General features: G+C 45.9%; 1 protein-coding gene across 1 annotated transcript in view; it reads right to left on the reverse strand.

The window, feature by feature from the left end:
* LOC137367180 (dynein axonemal heavy chain 8-like) overlaps positions 1 to 24,222 on the reverse strand; it is a 2,531,605-nt gene that overhangs the window by 2,418,532 nt on the left and 88,851 nt on the right. Inside the window, exon 17 of the mRNA XM_068028616.1 lies at positions 10,047 to 10,198. Within this exon, the coding sequence (XP_067884717.1) occupies positions 10,047 to 10,198 (152 nt within the window). The remainder of the gene's footprint in view (positions 1 to 10,046; positions 10,199 to 24,222) is intronic.

Below are 24,222 nucleotides of genomic sequence, written 5' to 3' on the forward strand. Positions count from 1 at the left end.
CGAAAATTTGCGTCAGAGCCCCTGCTATCTCCTCCCTTGCCTCACGTAACAGCCTTGGATACATCTCATCTGGGCCTGGGGATTTATCCACTTTTAAGCCAGCTAAACCTGCGAATAACTCTTCCTTTTCAATGCTAATTTGTTTGAGTAAATCACAATCCCCATCCTTGATCTCTACACCTACATCATCCTCCTCCATAGTGAACTCAGATGAAAAGTAATAATTTAAAGCCTCACCTACGTTCTCTGGCTCCACACACAGATTGCCACTTTGGTACCTAATAGGCCCTACTCTGTCCCTGGTTATCCTCTTGCCCTTAATATACTTATGAAACGCCTTAGGATTTTCCTTTATCTTTCCCAACAGTGTTTTTTCATGCCCCCTCTTCGCTCTCCTAATTACTTTTTTAAGTACCCCCCCTTACACTTTCCATACGCTTCTAGGGCCTCTGCTGTTTTCATGCCCCCTGAATCTGCCATAAGCCTCCTGTTTTTCTCTTATCCAATCCACTATATCCCTTGACATCCAGGGTACCTTGGACTTGTTGATCCTACCCTTCACCTTTACAGGAACATCTTGGCCCTGAACTCACACTATTTCCTTTTTGAATGACTTCCACTGGTCTGATGTAGACTTTCCTACAAGTAGCTGCTCCCAGTCCACTTTGGCCACAGCCTGTTTATCATATTGAAATCGGCCTTCCCCCAATTCAGTTCCTTTATTTACGGTCCATCTTTGTCCTTTTCCATAACTCTCTAAATCTTACAGAGTTACGGTCACTACTGAGAAAACATCTTTGGGTTTTCCTTGATTTTACCTGCCAATATTTTTTCATGTCCGCTCTTTGCTTTCCTAATTTCCTTTTTTACTTCACCCCTGCACATTCTACACTCCTCTATGCTTTCGAAAGTATTATGTTTTCTGTGACCATCATGATCTTTCTTTTTCTGCTTTATCTTACCTTGTATGCTTCTAGATAACCGGGGGCTCTAGATTTGACAGTACCACCCTTTTGCTTTGTGGGGACATGTCTACACTATGCCCGTAGGATCTCGCTTTTGAATGCCTGCCACTGGTTTGCCACTGATTTTCCTCCAAGTCATTGTAGCCAGTCCACTTTTGCCAGATCATCTCTCAGCTTCGTAAAATTTGCCTTCCCCCAATTTAGAACTTATACTTCTGTTCTATCCGTGTCCTTTTCCATAATAATGCTAAATCTAACTGTATTATGGTCACTATGTCCAAAATGATCACCCACTGCTACTTCATCCACTTGCCCAGCTTCATTTCTCAAGACTAAATCTAGAATTGTGCCCCCTCTCGTTGGGCTTGTTACATGCTGGCTTAAAAAGTTCTCTTGAATGCAGTTCAAGAACTTTGTGCCCTCTGTGCCCTTTACACTGTTTGTATCCCAGTTGATATTAGGGTAGTTGAAATCCCCAACTATTATTGCCCTATTGTTGTTGCACTCAGAAATTTACCAACATATTTGTTCTTCTATCTCCCTCCCACTATTTGGGGGTCTATTGTGCACTCCTAGTAGTGTGCCCCTTTTTTATTCCTGAGCTCCACCCATATGGCCTCATTTGATGATTCATTTAGTATTTCATCCCTTCTCACAGCTGTAATTGATTCTTTAACCAATAATGCTACACCCGCTCCTTTTTTATCCTCCTCTCTGTTCTGCCTGAAAACTCTATGTCTAGGAATGTTGAGCTGCCATTTATTCCCCTCTTTAAGCAAAGTTTCTGTTATGGCAATGATATCATGCTGCCATGTGTTTATCTGTCCCCTCAGATCATCAGCTTTATTTGCTATACTCCTTGCAGTTAAATAAATACCTTTTAACCCTGCCAAATTCCTGTGTTGCACACATTTTAACTTTTGCTTCTTCTGTCTTTCAGAGTCACTAGCTAATTTTCTGCCTCCCGTTCCCTGCCCTGAATTTGTCAGGTTCCCATCTCCCCGCCAATCTAGTTTAAACTATCCCCAACTAGCAAACCTTCCTGCAAGGATATTCGTTCCGGTCCTGTTCAGGTGTAGACCGTCTGGCTTGTACTGGTCCCACCTTCCCCAGAACTGGTCCCAATGTCCCAGAAATCTGAAACACCATCTCCTGCACCATCTCTCCAGCCATATCTTTATCCAGCTTCATCTAGTGTATTTCCCTATTCCTATACTCACTAGCACGTGGTTTCTGAGAGTAATCCAAAGATTACTATCTTTGAGGTCCTGCTTCCTAAACTCAGCCTGCAGGACCTCATCACGTTTCCAACCTATACTGTTGGTATCAATGTGGATCACGACTTCTGGCTGTGCACCCTCGCCCTCCAGAATGCTCTGTAGCTGCTCAGCGATATTCATGACTAGGAAGGCAACATACCATCCTGGAATCATGTCTGCAACCACAGAACCGCCTGTCTGTTCCCCTAACTGTAGAATCCCATACCACTATTGCTCGCCTGTCTTTTCTCCTCCCTTCTTGCACAGCTGAGCCATCCATGGTGCTTTGGTCAGGACTCTCACTACACTCTCCAAAGGAATCCTCTCTTCCATCGGTTCCCAGAACTGAATAACGGTTAGAAGGTGGGACGCACTCCGGGGACTCCTGCACTATCTGCTTTGTCCTTCTTGTCTGTCTGGCAGCCACCCTGTCCCTCTCTGCCTGTGCTCTCTTAAGCTGCGGGGTGACCACCTCCTAAAACGTGCTATCCACGTATCTCTCATCCTCGCCAATGCACCTCAGTGACTCCAGCTGCTCCTCGAGTTCTAAGATTCGTGCTCGAGTTTTTGCATTTGGTGGCACTTTCTGCACATGAAGTTGTCCACGACATGGGGAGGGTCCTGGAGTCCCCACATGGCACGGGATGTGCATTCAATGGGTGTGAGCAGCCCTGCTGTGCCTTAAATTATTTATTTACTGCACTAAAATTAGAAGTTAAATAAACACAATAAAATGGTTATAAATAAAATGAACAAACGGGTAACTACCTACCGACTATTAGTATTTTAGCTTCGACTCAGTAGATAGACTTAAATGTTAGAGAAAAAATAAAAATCTGCAGAAAAAGAAAATAAGAAAGTAAGAAAATACCCACCAGGTACTCACCAACTAGCTTCCTGTGCCTTGCCGCTCTCTCTTTCTCTTCCCACGCTGTTTGTAGGTCCGACGTCTCACCCAGCCAATCACCTACCTGCTTCCCTGTGGTGTTCACATACCAAAACTAATCGACCTTACCACTATTAATATACAGCTGAGTCTTCATTCTACAAGGCCACAGATCTCTCTGACAGTCTCCTTAGTAAAGCAGTCTCCTGATGCACTTGTCTTAGGTCATGTGAATGTGTAAGTCGTGTTCTCTGAACACCTTGGGTGGATAAAGCCTCTTACTGCTGAGAGCCTCTTCATCACATGGATTGCCTTTGTAACACTGCCAGTCCCCCTTTGGCCACTGAAATCCTAATTCTTGCCTTTGTCACCTCCATACTCGATTATTCGAATGCTCTCCTGGCAGGCCTCCTATCCTGCACTCTCCCTATACTTCAATTCATCCAAAGCTCTGCTACCCATACCCTATCCTACACCAAGTCATGTCCAACTGTGAAACTCATCCTTACTAACTTACATTGATCATCAATCCCCCAACACCCCAAATATAAAAGATACAGAAAAAGACCAGCTTGTGCATCAAGTCTGTCCCATTCAGACTAATGCCTCTGTGAAGCTCCTTGGAACATTTTTCTATGTTAAAAGCACGCCATACATTCAAGTTGTTTAATGCGACTCAAGAACATTGAGACCTGAGAGTTCACATGTACAAATCTTTGAAGGTGGTAGTACAGTTTGAAAAAGCAGTTCAAAAAGCATATGGAAATCCTGGTTTCATAGACAGAAGCATAGTTTACAAAAGCAAGGAAGTTATGCTACACCTTTATAAATCAATGGTTAGGCCACAGCTGGACTACTGTGTTCAATTTCAGATATCAAGGCTTTGGAGAAGTTGCAAAGATGTATCAGAATTTACCAGGGATGAGTGATTTCAGTTATATGGAGAGACCGCAGAAGCTGGGATTATTTTCCTGACAGCAGGAAGAGATTTACTAGAGGGGTTCAAAATTATGAGGCATCTTGATGGAGTAAGAACATAAGAAATGGGGCAGGAGTAGGCCATGGGCCCTTGAGCCTCTTCCACCATTCAATAAGATCATGACTAAACTTCTACATTAACTTCATTTTCTTGCCCTATCGCCACACCTCTCGATTTCTTTAGTGCCCAAAAATCTATCGCTCTCAGTAAATAAACAGACTAATTGAATAGCTCCTTCAAGGAGTTGGCATATACACAGTGGTATTTGAGAGTGTCAAATACAAAATAATTCATGCATTCTATGATAGATTCCTGTACATGTTTGAAAACTTCCTTTAAAATAAAGTATTTTTAAAACGGCACATCATAGAATAAACAGCACATGATGCAATTGATAATTCATTATGGAAATTATTTAATGCAAGCAAAATATTACTGAAATTACTCTTATTCATAACATGCAAATGCAGTTTTGGAAAGTTGTATCTCTTGTAAATGAATTGACTTAGAATCCAAAATAACTACTAACTTAAGGCCAAAGTTCCAAAATTCCAATCTGGGTCCAGAGCAGAAGTTAGGTGGATCACCTGATGGAAGCTGCAATCAGAAGCAGAATTCAGATGTATGTCTGGTGGAGTTCTGAAGCTACCTTGTGCGTGCCACTTATTCTACTTTGATAAAGTCTTAATGAAACTCTCTCTTGATAACAGCTCCCTTAGAGAGACTGGTGATCCAGAGAAACAACATGGCACCACTCCAACATTCTCCAGTACATTGGGGTGAACACAATTGAAATGCTCTTACAGATGTGGGATATCTGTTTCAGGAATTAGGATGGGGTCTCAGCTTGCAACATGAGTTCCACTCTATTGGGAGTTCCACTCTATTAGAATTGGGGCAGCAGGGTGAATCCACGGGAATTTCAGCCCTCAGTGGTCCCACGACAGAAGTGTCCTTTCACTTATTAGACCCAAGTTCAAGTGCAACCCGCAAAAATGCAGTGAAAGTCTCTATGCTCTGTGCATTTTTTTCAGGGCTGAGTTATTGTGACGTTATTTCAATGCAGTTCCTGATAGGTGTTAGATCATAAGCACAAAATGAATCACGATTGAGCACTAAATTTGCAAAATTACTCACAAAACAAAAAGATAGCTAGTGGAAGAAAGGAAATACTATACAGCTGCAGAATAATATGCTCCAGTAACACTTTGATCTCCGATCCTGCTGTCTTCACCATCCAGAGTGTCCGCGGCCACGGCGTGCAGCAAGTCCATTGAAGAGAAGAAGGAGCAGCGGGACCCGAGGGTAGCCTTGCGAAAAGGTGCCCCGAACTCCCAAAAATCCACGAACGGCTCCTCGGCCGCAACTTCAAAGCGCCCGCGGGAGATGGCTCGGAGAGCATCTGCAGCGCACTGACGGCAATGCTGTATGCCTTTATATAAACCACATCAAAAAACCCTGAGTGAATATAATCACCTTTGTAAGTCTGCCAAAAGATGCTTCACCTCCCGAAGGACACGGATGAGCTTTCCAGACGTCGATGGTGGGAACTGACGAAATAGCTTATTACCTGCACCCGCTTTCCCGCCCCTTCCCATCCCCCTTCACCCCCCTTCCACCCCCCCCTTCCTCTTCCCTGCTCCACTCTCTCAGCTCACTCCCTCACAACCCCGTCCCAGCACCCCCCTCGCACCATCTTCCCCCTGCAACCCCCCCCACGCCCCCTCGCCCCCTTACAGCCCCCTTCCCAGCTCCCCCTCGCACCCCCTTCCCTCCACCCCTCCCCCTCGCACCCCCTCCTCCCACTGGCATCATCCTACACCTGTGTAGAGGCCCTAACAACCCCACTGCCTTGTGGGCGTCTCGGGAGAGACCAAGGCTAAGGGAGTAAACCCTAACAGAAAATCTGGAGCGGAGCCCCGGAGGTGGCCATGTGTCACCTTTGGCATGTTTCCGGCAGTTCCTGTAGCCATACCTGTGCCAAACTTTGTGCTCTGCACTCCTTTGGGCCCCACCAGAAAGGCCGAGAAGGGGGTTTTGACGACTGGGCAACTCTCAGCCTCCATAAATTCGCCCAGGCATGCGCCATGGAGAGGTCACTCCATAGTTGCCTCACAGCGACTGAAACAACATGGAAGGCAGCAGTTATGGGTGACAACTCCAGATAAATTGGCGTAGAAACTGGGCGCCACGGGTTGCCTTTGTCGGTGGGAGAGGTCATCGCCCCTCACTGGACAGCTACCGCCCGCCTCAAACCGGGCAGCCCCCGGTCAATAAGGTTCTGTCCCGCCACAGTCTACCGGCTTCAATGGGTGCTTGGAGCTCAGGGTCATTGCCCGAAAGGTGGACTGAAACACCGCACCAAACAACACGAAAAAAGGAAAGAAAGTACCAGCCCTTCGCTTTGCAAGATGGAACGTCAGAACTATGTGTCCTGGCCTGTCGGAAGACCTTACACAAATCAACGATTCTCGGAAGACCGCCATCACTAACAACGAGCTCAGTAGACTCAATGTATACATTGCAGCACTTCAGGAGACACACCTCCCCGCGAGTGGATCTCGAGCAGATAAAGACTACACCTTCTTCTGGCAGGTCAGGGATCCTGAAGAACCAAGACAGCATGGAGTGGGCTTCGCCATCAGAAACTCCTTGCTCAGCATGATAGAGCCTCCCTCAAATGGCTCGGAACGCATACTGTCCATCCGACTGCTCACCACCTCTGGTCCAGTACACCTACTCAGCATCTATGCTCCAACACTATGCTCCCCACCTGAAGCTAAAGATCAGTTCTACGAGGAACTCCATAACATCATTAGCAGCATCCCCAACACCGAACACCTATTCCTGCTGGGGGACTTTAATGCCAGGGTTGGGGTCGACCATGAATCATGGCCCTCCTGCCTTGGGCGCTATGGCGTTGGAAGGATGAATGAGAACGGGCAGAGACTGCTTGAGTTGTGTACCTATCATAACCTCTGCATCACCAACTCATTCTTTCACACTAAACCCTGTCACCAGGTTTCATGGAGGCACCCAAGATCGCGTCGTTGGCACCAGCTAGACCTCATTGTCACAAGGCGAGCCGCCTTAAACAGTTTTCAAATCACACGCAGCTTCCACAGTGCGGACTGCGACACCGACCACTCCCTGGTGTGCAGCAAGGTTAGACTCAGACCAAAGAAGTTGCATCATTCCAAGCAGAAGGGCCATCCGCGCATCAACACGAACAGAATTTCTTACCCACAGCTGTCACAAAAATTTCTAAATTCACTTGTAACAGCCCTTCAAAACACTCCCACAGAGGATGCTGAGACCAAGTGGGCCCACATCAGAGACGCCATCTATGAGTCAGCTTTGACCACCTACGGCAAAAGTGCGAAGAGAAATGCAGACTGGTTTCAATCTCAAAATGAAGAGCTGGAACCTGTCATAGCCGCTAAGCGCATTGCACTGTTGAACTACAAGAAAGCCCCCAGCGAGTTAACATCGGTAGCACTTAAAGCAGCCAGAAGCACTGCACAAAGAACAGCCAGGCGCTGCGCAAACGACTACTGGCAACACCTATGCAGTCATATTCAGCTGGCCTCAGACACCGGAAACATCAGAGGAATGTATGATGGCATTGAGAGAGCTTTTGGGCCAACCATCAAGAAGATCGCCACCCCACTCAAATCTAAATCAGGGGACATAATCACTGACCAACGCAAACAAATGGACCGCTGGGTTGAGCACTACCTAGAACTGTACTCCAGGGAGAATGTTGTCACTCAGACTGCCCTCAATGCAGCCCAGCCTCTACCAGACATGGATGAGCTGGACATACAGCCAACAAAATCGGAACTCAGTGATGCCAATGATTCTCTAGCCAGTGGAAAAGCCCCTGGGAAGGACAGCATTACCCCTGAAATAATCAAGAGTGCCAAGCCTGCTATACTCTCAGCATTACATGAACTGCTATGCCTGTGCTGGGACGAGGGAGCAGTACCACAGGACATGCGCGATGCCAATATCATCACCCTCTATAAAAACAAAGATGACCGCGGTGACTGCAACAACTACCGTGGAATCTCCCTGCTCAGCATAGTGGGGAAAGTCTTTGCTCGAGTTGCTCTAAACAGGCTCCAGAAGCTGGCCGAGCGCATCTACCCTGAGGCACAGTGTGGCTTTCGTGCAGAGAGATCGACCGTTGACATGCTGTTCTCCCTTCGTCAGATACAGGAGAAATGCCGCGAACAACAGATGCCCCTCGACATTGCTTTCATTGATCTCACCAAAGCCTTTGACCTCGTCAGCAGACGTGGTCTCTTCAGACTACCAGAAAAGATTGGATGCCCACCAAAGCTACTAAGTATCATCACCTCATTCCATGACAATATGAAAGGCACAATTCAACATGGTGGCTCCTCATCAGACCCCTTTCCTATCCTGAGTGACGTGAAACAGGGCTGTGTTCTCGCACCCACACATTTTGGGATTTTCTTCTCCCTGCTGCTTTCACATGCGTTCAAGTCCTCTGAAGAAGGAATTTTCCTCCACACAAGATCAGGGGGTAGGTTGTTCAACCTTGCCCGTCTAAGAGCGAAGTCCAAAGTACGGAAAGTCCTCATCAGGGAACTGCTCTTCGCTGACGATGCTGCTTTAACATCTCACACTGAAGAGTGCCTGCAGAGTCTCATCGACAGGTTTGCGGCTGCCTGCAATGAATTTGGCCTAACCATCATACTCAAGAAAACGAACATCATGGGGCAGGACGTCAGAAATGCTCCATCCATCAATATTGGCGACCACGTTCTGGAAGTGGTTCAACAGTTCACCTACCTAGGCTCAACTATCACCAGTAACCTGTCTCTAGATGCAGAAATCAACAAGCGCATGGGAAAGGCTTCCACTGCTATGTCCAGACTGGCCAAGAGAGTGTGGGAAAATGGCGCACTGACACGGAACACAAAAGTCCGAGTGTATCAAGCCTGTGTCCTCAGTACCTTGCTCTATGGCAGCGAGGCCTGGACAACCTATGTCAGCCAAGAGCGACGTCTCAATTCATTCCATCTTCGCTGCCTCCGGAGAATCCTTGGCATCAGGTGGCAGGACCGCATCTCCAACACAGAAGTCCTCGAGGCGGCCAACATCCCCAGCTTAGACACACTACTGAGTCAGCGGCGCTTGAGATGGCTTGGCCATGTGAGCCGCATGGAAGATGGCAGGATCCCCAAAGACACATTGTACAGCGAGCTCGCCACTGGTACCAGACCCACCAGTCGTCCATGTCTCCGCTTTAAAGACGTCTGCAAACGCGACATGAAGTCCTGTGACATTGATCACAAGTCATGGGAGTCAGTTGCGAGCGTTCGCCAGAGCTGGAGGGCAGCCATAAAGGCGGGGCTAAAGTGTGGCGAGTCGAAGAGACTTAGCAGTTGGCAGGAAAAAAGACAGAGGCGCAAGGGGAGAGCCAACTGTGTAACAGCCCTGACAAACAAATTTTTCTGCAGCACCTATGGAAGAGCCTGTCACTCTAGAATTGGCCTTTCTTGCCACTCCAGGCGCTGCTTCACACACCACTGACCACCTCCAGGACCTTACCCATTGTCTCTCGAGATAAGGAGGCCAAAGAAAAGAAGAGTAACCCAGGAACAGGGGTAGATGCATCAGCCCCTGAGTTTGATCCACCATATTGTTAGTCATGGCAACCTGACACACACACAGGATTGGACTCCAGGGGCACTGTCATGGAAAGGAAGAGTGCTTCTGTCTATGGCATACTTGACCCAGGAGTGCCTGATGGGACAGCGTAGGTGATCTTTCTTTATACATATTGGTGCCTGATAGCAAATGTTTAATGCTAAAAAAATCCCAAAACTCATTTCCTTCATAGCCAAAAGTTGAAAAAATCTATTTCCCAGTGCTAACATAATAAACAAAATTATTTATTAATAAAAGCAAATATTACTTCATACCTCATGAATATTTTTTGCTGTGATCGCAATGTCATTCTTGTACCGCACAAAGAACAAGCACAGACCACCAAGGCACACACTGGATAAGTTGCCCATAAATAATCTCATCATTTTGGTTCCTTTCGCAACTCCAGCAATAATTCGACCACTTTCTAAAAATAATGAATTAATCAAAATGTCAGTCATCTATCTATTCTTCATACTTAGAATTATGTAGAAACAAAGATTATATTCTTTCCAGGATACATTTTTCGAATGACAGAGTATCCCCTGACAAAGCTGGACTGTAAAGTTCAACCTCCCCTGACAAGTGAATCAAAATAAGCAAAAGGTGACTTCAGCCAAATCAAGCTCCCTCCATTTACCTTGGAGAGTGCAAAGAAGCATTTGGCAATATTTCCAACAGCTCCTCCCCTAATTCAGTATTTGTAGTGGTGACCTCCAATTTTTGGACTTTTTGATAATTTAAATGGATACTAGTTTTAATTAAATTCATGTGAGTTTATAGTTCTATTTCGTAAATGTCCTTACCTTTTTATGCCTTTAACCTTACCCAGTATGTTTGTAAGCGTGCATGGCGAAGTTAAACCCCTTCCCGAGTTTAAGTGCAAATAAACCTTGATTCTTTGATTTAACAGTCCCAAGGAGGATACCCCAGTAAACAGCGTAGCAGGACCAGCAGAGGCCCTCACGGTGCAGCCTAGACCCTCTGAGGGTATTACCCTATGCATTACTGGACCGGACAAAATCCACGAGGGTTACCGAAGTTTTGTCCTTGAAGGAACTGTGTCCCCCTCCCCTTCCCAGTAGATGAGCAAGTCCATTGTACTGCTCAGGGATACAGGAGTGACTCAGTCCTTAATGTAGGAGAACAGCCTAAACCTTCCTACTGAAACCTCCATGAAAGCCAAGGCCCTGATCAGTGGAATGGGAGGAGCATACCTGTCTGTTCCCCTCCATCGAGTCCACCTACGGTCTCAGGGTCCATTGCCTTCGGAATTGTCCCAAAGTTACCGATAGCAGGGATAGACTTCCTACTGGGAAATGACTTGGCTGGCAGCAAGATAATAGCAACCCATATAATCTTAGACCAGCCCAGCGAAACTGAACAACTACAGGAGGAAATAACAGGGATCTTCCCCGATTGTGTAGTGTCTCGGTCCCAACCCAGACAGGTCAGATTAGTTGAAAGGCAACCAGTGCCCGGCTGGAAGAGCCGGAGGTCTGGTTATCTGAAACTTTCTTGAAGGACCTATCTGAAGGGGAGGAGGTGCTCAGCCGAGCCTCCCTAATTGATGCCCAGCAAGCAGGTAATGAAATAAAGCTCATAGGACAGACTGATTGATCTGAGGCAGAGGCCACCGCAATCCCCGAGTGATACTACTTGCAAGATGGGGTAGTAATGCCGAAGTGGAGACCTCCCGGGAGGCCTGCGGAGCAGGAGTGGACCGTGCTCCACCAGATTGTAGAGCCCGCAAAATACCAACCAGAGATTTTAAGAATAGCCCATGCTATCCCGATGGCTGGACATGTAGCTACTCGGAAAACCTTAGCCCGAGTAAGTAAATACTTTTTCTGGCCTCGCCTCTGGTCCAATATGGCCGAATATTGCAAAACTTGCCATGTTTGCCGGTTGCAGGCAAACCCAGGCCACAATTAAACCGACCCCCTGAAACCCATTCCGGCATTCGAAGAACCTTTTGACCGAATATTGATAAGACTGTGGAGGGCCACTACCCAGAACCAGGACCGGCTATCAATACCTCCTTACCATAATGGATTTCCCAAAGCCGTACCTCTCAGGAAAATCACAGCCAAGGCCGTGATCGAAGGACTAACCCAGTTCTTCACCTGGTATGGTTGGCCGAGGGAAATCCAATCAGACCAGGGATCTAACTTCATGTCCCGAGTGTTTCAGGAGGTTGTACATGGCTTCGGAATCACCCAGCTGAAGTCCTTGGTATATCACCCTCAGTCCCAAGGAGCACTAGAGAGGTATCACCAGACCCTGAAAACCATGATTAGGATATACTGCTTTGAGTATCCCCATGACTGGGACAAAGGTTTAGAGTTCCTGCTATTTGCCACTAGGGACTAAGTCCACGGGCTTCAGTCCGTTTGAATTAATCTACGGGCATGAGGTGCGGGGACCCCTAAAGCTCTTGAAAGAGAAATTCCTGGAACACCAGAAGGACACCTTCACATGGGAGTATGTCTCCACCTTCCGGGAGAGTCTCTTCAATGCCTGCGCGGTGGCTAAAGAGCAGTTAAAGGTCTCCCAGAAAATTATGAAACAACAAGCAGACAGGTATGCCCAGGCCCAAACCGGCAACCAGGAAACCAAGTCCGAGTGCTACTACCCCTATCTCCTGACCCTTTCCGAGCCAAATTCAGTGGCCCGTATCAAGTGGCCAAATGGGTCAGCACAGTAACTTACTTGATCCATACCCCTGACAGGAGGAAGAAGTACTGGTTATGCCATATGCCATATTAATATGCTTCAGAAGTATTACAGCAGAGAGCCCAGTCAACCGGTAAGTGTTTGCCAGAAGGTGGAAATATCTGAGGACAGCCAGGAGGAGTCAATTGAGGAAGAGGAGACCCCCGTTGAACCCCTGGCTACCAAAATGGCAAACGCGGATATCTTAAAAGACTTAATCATCCAGCTGATGCACCTAACCCAAAAGCAGCAAGAGGATGTGTCCACCCTGCTAAAAGAATTCAAAGAGATCTGTAAAAATTAGCCAGGGCGTACCATCTTAGCAGTCCATGACGTGGATGTGGGAGACACACCACCAATCAAACAAAACCCCAAGCAGCTGAGCCCTAACAAGCTAGCTCAGGTTAGACAGGAAATCCAGTACATGCTAGATAAGGATATAACTGAGCCTAGCCAAAGTAGCTCCACTATTGTACTGGTCCCGAAGCCAGATGGATCCACACGGTTCTGTGTTGATTACTGAAAAGTAAACGCTGTAACCAGAGCCCATTCCTACCCAATCCCATGCCTTGAGGATTGTATAGACAAGATGGGCCACTGGGCCTACCTCAGCAAAATCAACCTTTTGAAAGGGTACAGGCAGGTCCTCAGGACCCCCAGAGCGAGAGAGATCTCAGTATTTGTCAACCTGTATTGCCTATATCAGTGTAAGGTTATGCCCTTTGGTCTTAAAAATGCCCCATCAACGTTTCAGAGGTTGACAAATCAGGTAGTATCTGGACCTAGCAATTGTTCTGTATACCTGGATGACCTGATCATTTACAGCGACAACTGGGATGAACATTTAAACCACCTGGAAAGGCAAACCTGGTGCTGAATTTGGAGTGACTTACCTGGGTCATGTAGTGGGACAGGGAACTGCGTTACCCCGCAAAGCCAAAGTACGTGCCCTAGTCGAATTCCCTACTCCTAAGAACCAGTGGGAAATCTGGCAATTCCTAGGGATATCTGGGTTTTACAGAAAATTTGTCCCAAACTTTAGTACCCGAGCCACCCCATTAATAGAGGCACTGACACAAAAAGCAAAGATGATATGAACAGAGGAAGGATATTATTGCATTAGAGGGAGTGTAACGGGTTCACCAGACTTGTTCCCGGGACGGTTGGACTATCCTGTGAAGAGAGATTGGGGAAACTGGGCCTGTATTCTTTAGAGTTTCAAAGAATGAGAGGTGATCTTAATGAAACCGACAAAATACTTAAAGGGATAGACAGGGTAGATGCAGCAAAGATGTTTGCCCTGGCTGGGGAGTCTAGAACCAGGGAGCACAATTTCAAAATAAGGAGGAAGCTACTTAGGACAGAGATGAGGAGAAATTTTTTTCCTCAGAGGGCTGTGAATCTTTGGAATTCTCTACCCCAGAGGGCTGTGGAAGCTCAGTCATTGAGTATATTTAATGCAGAGATCAACAGATTTCTAAATACCAATGACATAAAGGGATACGAGGATAGTTTGGGAAAACGGCACTGAAGTGGATGATCAGCATGATGGTATTGAATGGCAGGGCAGGCTCAATAGGCTGAATGGCCTACTCCTGCTCCGATGTTCCTAACCCGTTTTATTTTATTAGTCTTCCAAGCAAAAGGACAACATTTCCCATTTTCACCTGTCAGAAATATTATGACGACAGCTGCACGCAAAAACCCATCAGCAGGATTAGCATGTGAAGCATCACTAAAAATTATTAGCTTCATGTTCTTTGGGTCACCTAAGGACAGGAACTTCAGTACACATTTTTCGAGATTTAGTTTTTTCAATGTTTTATTTGCCCTTAAAACATGGTCAACTTTTGGATGTTTTTAAAAATTCATTCAGGGATGTGGGCGTCACTGGCTAGGCCAGCATTTATTGCCAACTGTGTAACAGCCCCGACAACCAATTTTTTCTGCAGCACCTGTGAAAGAGTCTGTCACTCTAGTATAGGCCTTTATAGCCACTCCAAGCGCTGCTCCACAAACCACTGACCACCTCGAGGCGCTTACCAATTGTCTCCCGAGACAAGGAGGCCAAACAAGAAGAGAAGAAGATTGTAGAAAGACTAAATCTAGTGCTAGGTGTTGTCTTTGTCCCATATCTTTAAATACATGACAACGACCTCATTAAAGTCATATGCCAATGGAAGGCTGAAAATAGGACATGATATTCCGATACTTTTTACAGATTTTACACTTTTCACTAGTCTCTTCTATTATCCTCGTATACTCTTCATCAGTCATACCTGCATCCTTTAGTAAGGTTTCAAATCTCTGACAAGAAGAGTGAGCAAATTGTCTGTGTAACTTTAAGACAATTGCCTTTTATCTCTGATTCTTAACACCTGATGCCATCAATACTTCTCGAACACTCTGACTAGAAACATCAGGTTTTGTGAAGGGGATACAATAATGGCCGGACTGGTAAACTGCAAATTCTCTAACTTCCGAAAAACAACTGCCTTATCATGCTCGATATCAAGTTTCATTTGTGCCTTTTCCGTTGAAGGCACAGTCAACTGTAAAGGTATCTCACTGGAGACTACATCTGTACTGATAAAATGGCTTACCCTAGCTATTTTACATAGAATTACTACTCACTTCAGTGACTTCAGTGTGTTGTCATCACCAAACCTAAAGCTGGTAGTAGTTTTATACTCCATAACCTTACATCGATCCTCACTATTGAGTGAATCCAGATAACATTGTAACCAATAAGTTCCACACACTGTCGACGTGCAAGCACTATCAAATACAGCACAGTTGAAAAAATCCACAACTAACACATTCATCACAGATCTAAAACTCCTTGTGACTTGTACAATTCATTCAGATCCATCAGTATCTTCCTCTTCTGCTTGAGAATTTTCTGTGTTATGTTTTGTTTCGAAGACTCTGCCCCTCCACTTAGGGCAGTTCTGCATAATGATACTTTGAGTCACATAGAATCATAGAAAGAAAGGTTAAGGCACAGGAAGAGACCACTTGGCCCATCATGTCTGTGCTGGCCAAAAAACGATCCTCCTATTCTCATCCAATCTTCCAGCATTTGGTCCATTGCCCTGCAGATTACAGAACTTGAGGCATATCCGGACACCTATTGAATGAGCTGAGGGTCTCTGCCTCAACTACCCTTTCAGGCAGAGCGTTCCAGACCCCCACCATCCTTTGGGTGAAAAAGTATTTCCTCATCTCCCCTCGAATGTTTCTACCAATCACTTTAAATCTATGTTCCCTCGTCATTGACCTCGCTGCTAAGGTGAATAGACCCTTCACCTCCGCTCTATCCAGGCCCCTCAAAATTCTGTACATTTCAATCAGATCTCCCCTCAGCCTTCTCTGTTCCAAGGAGAACAACCCCAGCCTATACAATCTTTCCTCAGAGCTGCATTTTTCCAGTCCTGGCAATATCCTCGTAAATCTCCTCTGTACCCTCTCAAGTGCAATTATATCCTTTCCATAATGAGGTGACCAGAACTGCACAGTACTCAAGTTATGGTCTAACCAATGAGTTATACAGTTCCAGCAGAACCTCCCTGCTCTTGTATTGTATAGCTTGGCTAATAAAGGAAAGGATTCCATATGCCTTCTTAACCACCTTATTGACCTGTCCTGCTACCTTCAGGGATCTGTGGACATTCACTCCAAGGTTCCTCACTTCCTCTACACTTCTCAGTATTTTCCCATTTATCGTGTATTCCTTTGCCTTGTTTGACCTCCCCAAATGCATCACCTCACACTTCTCCGGGTTGAATTCCATTTGCCACTTTACTGCCCATCTGACCAGACCATTAATATCTTCCTGCAGCCTACAGCTATCCTTCTCACTCCCTACTACAAAACCAATCTTTGAGTCATCTGCAAACATCTTGATCATGCCCCCTACAGTTACGTTCAAATCGTTAATATATACCACGAAAGGCAGGGGATCCAGTATTGAGCCCTGTGGAAACAGCTCTCCAGTCGCTAAAACACCCGTCAACAATTACCCTTTGTTTCCTGACACTCAGCCAATTTTGGATTCACCTTCCGGCATTTCCCTGGATTGCATGGGATTTTATTTTATTTTTTTAACCAAACATCTGAAGCACCTATTAACTGTTCCTTGGGCATTCCTGGGATTCAAGTGTCTATGAGTGTTGTTCCAGTTCTCTCTTCCACTGTAATACTCAGACCTGTGAAAGGTGCTTTCATCCTCATTCCTCCTGTCTTTAACTCATCCATTGTACTTATGCCTGCTTCCAGTATCTGGATTATTTTGAAATCTAGTAAACATTGATTCCTCCATTCTTTGTGCCACCGCTTGTTCTGCAGGAAATGACTGTTTCCCCAGGAATTTCTTTAAGGCTGCAGACATTTGATCCAGCAAGGAGGCTTTGTCCAAGAACTGAACCCCAGTTATCACCAGGAGCCTGTCCATATGTGATTCCCTAGCACAATCGAGCAATTTAAAAGCTAGCACTGAACCAGGAATCTCCAAATTGAATTTCCTCAATCTTCTACACTGTCTGTTAAAGTCCATGTTATATTTCTCCATTGAATAACCATATGTTTTCCGAAATCTATCAAAGTCAGACCATGTCTCATATGCGTTCAATAGGTCATCTTTCTTGTAAATTTCATCCAAGAATTCTAACAGAAGATCCACCCCTTCATCAGTATCCAGCTGGCGAGCGTCCAGTTCACAAAACACATTACTTCTGATCTTACTTTTGGTAGTAAGTGACAACGCCAAAGCAATACCTTGTTTCCTCTTTGGTCAGGATATAATCCATGTCCACATATCCACTTCATTCTTCAGCCTGCTCCTGCCCCACTGAACTTATTTCTTCCTATCTTGACTCTATCTTTTCTCCGCTGGTCCAGTCTCTTCCCACCTACATCCGTGACACTTCTGACGCCCTATGTCATTTTGACAATTTCCAGTTTCCTGGTCCCAACCGCCTCCTCTTCACTATGGACGTCCAATCTCTCTACATCTCCATCCTCCACCAGGAAGGTTTGAGGGCTCTCCACTTCTTCCTTGAACAGAGGCTCAACCAGTCCCCCTCCACCACCACCTTCCTCTGCCTGGCTGTACTTGTTCTCACATTGAACAACTTCTCCTCCAACTCCACGCACTTCCTTCAAGTAAAAGGTGTCGCGATGGGTACCCGCATGGGTCCTAGTTATGCCTGTCTTTTTCTGGGATATGTCGAGCATTCTTTGTTCCAGTCCTACTCAGGCCCCCTCCCCCAACTCTTTTTCCGGTACATTGATGACTGTATCAGTGCCATTTCCTGCTCCCGCCCCGAACTGGAAAACTTTTATCAACTTTGCTTCCAATTTCCACCCTTCTCTCACCTTTACATGGTCCATCTCTGACACTTCCCTTCCCTTTCTCGACTTTTCTGTCTCCATCTCTGGGGATAGGTTGTCTACTAATATCCATTATAAGCCCACCGACTCCCACAGCTACCTCGACTACACTTCTTCACACCCTACCTCCTGTAAGGACTCCATTCCATTCTCCCAGTTTCTCCGTCTCCGACGCATCTGCTCTGATGATGCTACCTTCCATGACGGTGCTTCTGATATGACCTCCTTTTTCCTCAACCGAGGATTTCCTCCCACTGTGGTTGACAGGGCCCTCAACCGTGTCCGACCCATTCCCCGCACCTCTACCCTCACCCCTTCCCCTCCCTCCCAGAACCGTGACAGGGTTCCCCTTGTCCTCACTTTTCATCCCACCAGCCTCCATATCCAAAGGATCATCCTCCGCCATTTTCGCCACCTCCAGCGTGATGCCACTACCAGTCGCATCTTCCCCTCCCTTCCCCTGTCAGCATTCCGAAGGGATCGTTCCCTCCGCGACACCCTGGTCCACTCCTCCATTACCCCCACCACCTCGTCCCCGTCCCAGGGCACCTTCCCCTGCAATCGCAGGAGGTGTAATACCTGCCCATTTACCTCCTCTCTCCTCACTATCCCAGGCCCCAAACACTCCTTTCAGGTGAAGCAGCGATTTACTTGTACTTCTTTCAATGTAGTATACTGTATTCGCTGCTCACAGTGTGGTCTCCTCTACATTGGGGAGACCAAGCGCAGACTGGGTGACCGCTTTGCGGAACATCTCCGCTCAGTCCGCAAGCAGGACCCTGAGCTTCCGGTTGCTTGCCATTTCAACACTCCCCCCTGCTCTCATGCTCACATCTCTATCCTGGGATTGCTGCAGTGTTCCAGTGAACATCAACGCAAGCTCGAGGAACAGCATCTCATTAGGCACACTACAGCCTGCCGGACTGAACATTGAGTTCAATAATTTCAGAGCATGACAGCCCCCCATTTTACTTTCATTTTTAGTTGTTTTTTCTTTTTTTCTTCTTTTTTACATTTTTTACAACCTTTTTTGCATTTATTTCATTTCATCTTAGTTTGTTCAGTTTGCTTACCCACTGCTTTTTTTCATGTTTGCACTTGCTGCTGTTCAATATTCAGTCCGTTTACACCTTATCTGTACTAATGCTTTGTCTTTCAACACACCATTAACATATTGTTTGCCTTTGCTCCATGACCTTTTGGTCAGCTATGCGGCCTTGTCCAATCTACACCTTCTCCTTTGTTATCTCATGCCTCACCACCACCTCACTTGCCTATAACATTTTTAATATTTGTCAGTTCCGAAGAAACGTTAACTCTGCTTCTCTTTCCACAGATGCTGCCAGACCTGCTGAGTGGTTCCAGCATTTCTTGTTTTTATTTCAGATTTCCAGCATCCGCAGTATTTTGCTTTCACTTCATTCTTCCTATGGTCATATGGTTCAGACTCAGAGAACATCGGAGATTAATCATACCCTGACAATTTACACTTGTTTTCTGTCACATTTTCCACAATAGCCCTTGAGATTATAGTTTTCTATCCCAAAAAAAATTCCTAGTTTCCAACTTCTGCTTTAAGCAACCATCCTCTGCCACAATGTTAAACTCCAGAAAGCTTGTTATCAAAGGATGATGCTGGAGCCTATATTTACTCAGTTTCACATTTATTGTGCAGAGTAAATGGATTACAAATATGTAGCTCCTCAGGCAAACTCTCCACAGTCTCAGTGAGTGTCTGCTTATAAGCGCTCAACTAATACTCCAATTAACACCCTTCACCTGCTTCTAATCAAACCACTGATACACAATTACCAGATTAACAAATTCTCCCTGTAACCCCGCACACTCTTCCTTTTTATATAACAGTAAAATTCCCTTCTGAATGCTTCAGTTGAACTTGCCACAGTCACCACACTCCACCACACTTACAGGCACTGCATTCCAGACATTAACCACTCGCTGCAGAAAAAGTTTTTCCTTGTCCTTTTTGCTTCTCTTACCGAATACTTTAAATCTGTGTCATCTCATTCATGATCCTTTCACAAGGGGGAACAGTTTCTCTCTATCCATTCTATCCAAACCCTCATGGTTTTGAATACCTCTATCAAATTACCTCTCAGCCTTCTCTTTTCCAAGGAAAACAGTCCTAACTTCTCCAATCTCTCTTCATAAGATGAGAAATCATGAAGTTTTTGGGGAGGGGTGGTTTCCACCGCAAGTTGGCACCGAATTTTAGTACTATAGATTTGCTGCAAAAAAACCAAGGTAGTGTTGTCAGGGGAGTGCCAAGTATCTTTTCAGAGGCTGAAAGCCATTTTGATTAGGCTGCGTTTGCTGACAATGCAGCCACTAGGTGGCGCTGCACTGGCACATGCGCAAATGCAGCCTGTTGAACTAAAACGTCAGAGTCAGCGACATTCAGGCAGCTGCCAGGACTAAAGATGGCGCTGCTCAAATAATCACACAAAGGCAACGAAAACACACGGCAGCACAAAATGGCCGGAGAGATCGGCTGGCTGGGGAATGGCCGGAGAGAGTGGGGCGGGGGGGGTGGGCAACTGCCAGAGAGAGCAGGCGGGGTGGGGGGGAGCAGGAGGAGAGCGCACCCACCGCCAAGGTCTTCGGCCGCTGCCCCCCCCAACCCCGCTCTCCCCCCACACCCTGCTCTCTCCCCGCTTTCCCCCCACACCCCGCTCTCTCCCCACTTCTCCGCTTGCTCGCTCCCACATTATGCGATGACATCATCTGGGCATGCATGTACCAGTCCTGGCAATTTACGCGATGACGTTATCTGTGCATGCGCCAACCGGTCCTGGCAGTGCGGAACGCAGCACACACGCAGAGAGCAGGAGCCCGCTTGCACATGTGCGCAGATTGGCGCAGTCGGATGACGCCCCTGCCGGCTGCGTTGTCAAGAATCACTTTGTTTTGATTAATGAACCAGTGTTGGCTGCTTCAACTTTCACTAAGCCTTTAAGGTAGCAATTGATGCTAGTGACCTGGGAGTTGGTGCATTCCTGTTACAAGGTGATGAATCAGGCATAGAAAGGCCAGTGGATACTTTGCCAAAAAGCTAAATCAACACCAAAAATGATATTCAACTGTGGAAAAAGAAGCGCTCGGCTTATTTCTTGCTCTTAAGGATTTTGAGGTTTATGTCCACCACGACTATAGAGAGACATTGGTATATACTGATCATAACCCCTTAACCGTTGTGGAAAAATTCAAAAAGCAGAATGCAAGACTATTCCGATGGAGTTTACTATTGCAACTTTATCACTCAAAGATTATCCACATTGCAGGAAAGAAATGTAATTGCGGATCCTTTGTCTAAGATTTAACTCTGCTTTGAGTAATCTGAGTGCAAGGATTGGACAAAGCAGAACTGTATTAGCTCCAGAACCATAGAACCATAGAAAAATTACAGCACAGAAGGAGGCCATTCAGCCCATCGTGTCCATGCCGGCCGAAAAAACTAGCCGCCCAATCTAATCGCACCTTCCAGAACTTGGTCCATAGCCTTGCAGGTGACAGCACTTCAGGTGAATGTCCAGGTACCTTTTAAAAGTATTGAGGGTTTCTGCCTCCGCCACCATTCCTGGCAGGGAACTCCAGACACCCAACACACTCTGTGTGGAAATGTTTTCCTCATGTCCCCTTTAATCCTTCTACCAATCACCTTAAATCTGATCCCCCGGTAATTGACCTCTCCACGAGGGGAAACAGGTCCTTCTTGTCTATTCTATCTAGGCCCCTCAAAACTTTGTATACCTCAATTAAATCACCCCTCAGTCTCCTCTGCTCTCAGGAAGGCAATGCTAGCCTATCCAATTTTTCCTCATAGCTGCAACTTTCAAGCCCTGGCAACAAGTAAATAATGAATGAGTGTGAGTGTGAAAATGTGTTTTAAAATAGTTTTCATGTTCTGTGTTTTTCCCACTCTTTGGGCTGAATTTTATTAGCGCCGCCCATCGCGGCGGCACGCTTTGAAGTCAGCGGCCTGCCCGCACTGAGCGGCCACCACCAAGCCTCCGCGATATTACACGTGGGGGGATCATTTAAATGGAGGGGCGGAACGGCCACCCCTGATGACAGAGAGGGGGCGGCTGCTGCGTCCTGGCACTGGCATCTGGTGCCACAGTGCCAGCGCTGGCGCCATTTTTAAAGGGCTTCAAGCCCTTTCAGAAATTTGACTTTTTGAAGGAAAATTACCTTGTTAAATTTTTAAAATAAAAATCAAAAGCAGGAGGCCCATTCCCAACCCCCCAAAGGTTGTTTTATATGCCAATCTGACAGACATTAATGTTATTCTCACCCTGAACTTTCCCCCCCAGCCTTGTCACTTTTGCCCTTCAATCGCTTCCCACCATCCCCACATACAATAAAAACCGTTTTCCCCGCTCCCCTCTCCTGCTCTGATAATTTTAGTCCTCCCCTTCCCCACCGTGTCTCGTCTCGGAACTCCATATGGAGTTGCGGCCAGCAGCCGTAAAGTCGGCGTGGGATGGCCACCGAGAGCAGGTAAGTTCATCTGCATTTTAATTAAAAGCAAAATACTGCGGATGCTGGAAATCTGAAATAAAAACAAGAAATGCTGGAACCACTCAGCAGATGCTGCCAGACCTGCTGAGTAGTTCCAGCATTTCTTGTTTTTATTGCATTTTAATTAACTTCATTTCAATATTTTCATGAAGGCTCTGCCACCAAGCAGCAGAGGTGGCGCACCGAGGCCTCGCCGCCGCTGCTAATATACAAAGGGGGCTTTTTGGCATCGTGGGTCATGGCGGGCCTCTCCAGCAAGCATTTTATGGGCCTCCCTGCGATGATCCACAACGCCGAGGGACTGGTAAAATGCAACCCTTTGTAATGAAACGTATTTGAAAATGACAAGGTGTTATGACAGTGCTTCTTTTTGCTAAGTTTTTTTTGAGGACTCATATATTTTAGAATTATGGACATTGTTTTATTTGGGAAAACTGTAAAGGATTCTATGGATTTTTTTTCACTGGGGTCATTGAAAGGACACTGAGAGGTCTTGTTTGAAAACAACATTTACTTGAAGTCACCTATCTTCAGATAAATACCCAGCAGGGGCCTTTTGACTTGGGGGAAGATGTTGACCAAGAAATGACAGGTCAAGATTTATAGGGGTCAGGAGGCTTGACTCTTGAGATACTGTTTTTGGTTTCACTTTGGACAGTCAAATGGAGAAAACTATCCAAGACAACAGTCACCCTCTTCTATCTCTTTGAGAACTTCCTGAGAATCAAGTGTAAGAAATAGAGAAAGTGATGCTGCATTTCTCCTGAAAAGTCTTCCAGAAACCCCTGTTGCCGCATTTCTCCTGGAAAGCCTGCCAAACTGATCTTCAACATGCCTGAAAAGAACTGTTCTAGAAAGATCCCAGTGACAGCCGCCTACGTGTATTTGGAACGCCAAACCAAAAAGGAACAACTGACAGCTTTCCATATCTTCTCTTTTTTTCTTCAAGAATTAGCAAGTACTTAGCCAAAGAATTTTTTTTTTGTAACAGAGCTCTGAAGAGAAAATCTCTATTTTTCGGTTAACCGGTGTGTGTGTGTAAGGTAAAAAGTGAACTTTCATATTTCAGTCTGTATGTTAATACTTTGTTTCGTGACTGGTTAAGTCTTGTATTATAATAAATTGATAATTTTGTTGTTTATTAAAGAAACCTGGTTGGTGTATTTAATTCTGGGATAAAGAGTAGAGTATATGATTGACCACATCAGTAACAGGGTAAACATTTAAATAGATGTTGTGACCTGTGGAGAAGTGGAACTATGAAAAGTGCACTCCTTCCACCTCAGTTGTAACAATAAGACTTTCCGTGCTTGAGCACTTCGGCTGGGATTCCACCTTGCCCAGTGCCCTTCTGTTCGCTAGGCGGTCTATGGCCTTCTTCAGCTCCAGTGCTGAGGGTTCTTCATCTAACTCATCAATGACAGGAAATTGCGGGAGAGCATCGAGGACAGACTGGGAGATGTCCGACTCACAGGAGTACAGTTCACAGTAGTGTTCAGCCCAGCGGGACATCTGTTTACTTCTGTCATGAACATCATTCAACACATTTTGTGTATTTGCATACATGCATTGTAAACCTGTCATTGTATTCCTCGTAGTTCTTCTGAGTCTGCTCCTATTCATTATGGTACTACTTCCTTCTCTAGTACTATCTAACACTCTTCCTTCAAGCATCTAATTCCGCTTTTGTACTCCTTTAAGCAACGATTTCTGATTCCATCATAAGGTCCTGGAAGAGCCCCTTTTATAAGCAGACATTCATTGCAGGAGCTGGAGGGAGGAAATTACAAAATCTAGAATGGG

This window comes from Heterodontus francisci, chromosome 3 (genome assembly GCF_036365525.1).
Source record: "Heterodontus francisci isolate sHetFra1 chromosome 3, sHetFra1.hap1, whole genome shotgun sequence".
Classification (NCBI taxonomy): Eukaryota; Metazoa; Chordata; class Chondrichthyes; order Heterodontiformes; family Heterodontidae; genus Heterodontus; species Heterodontus francisci.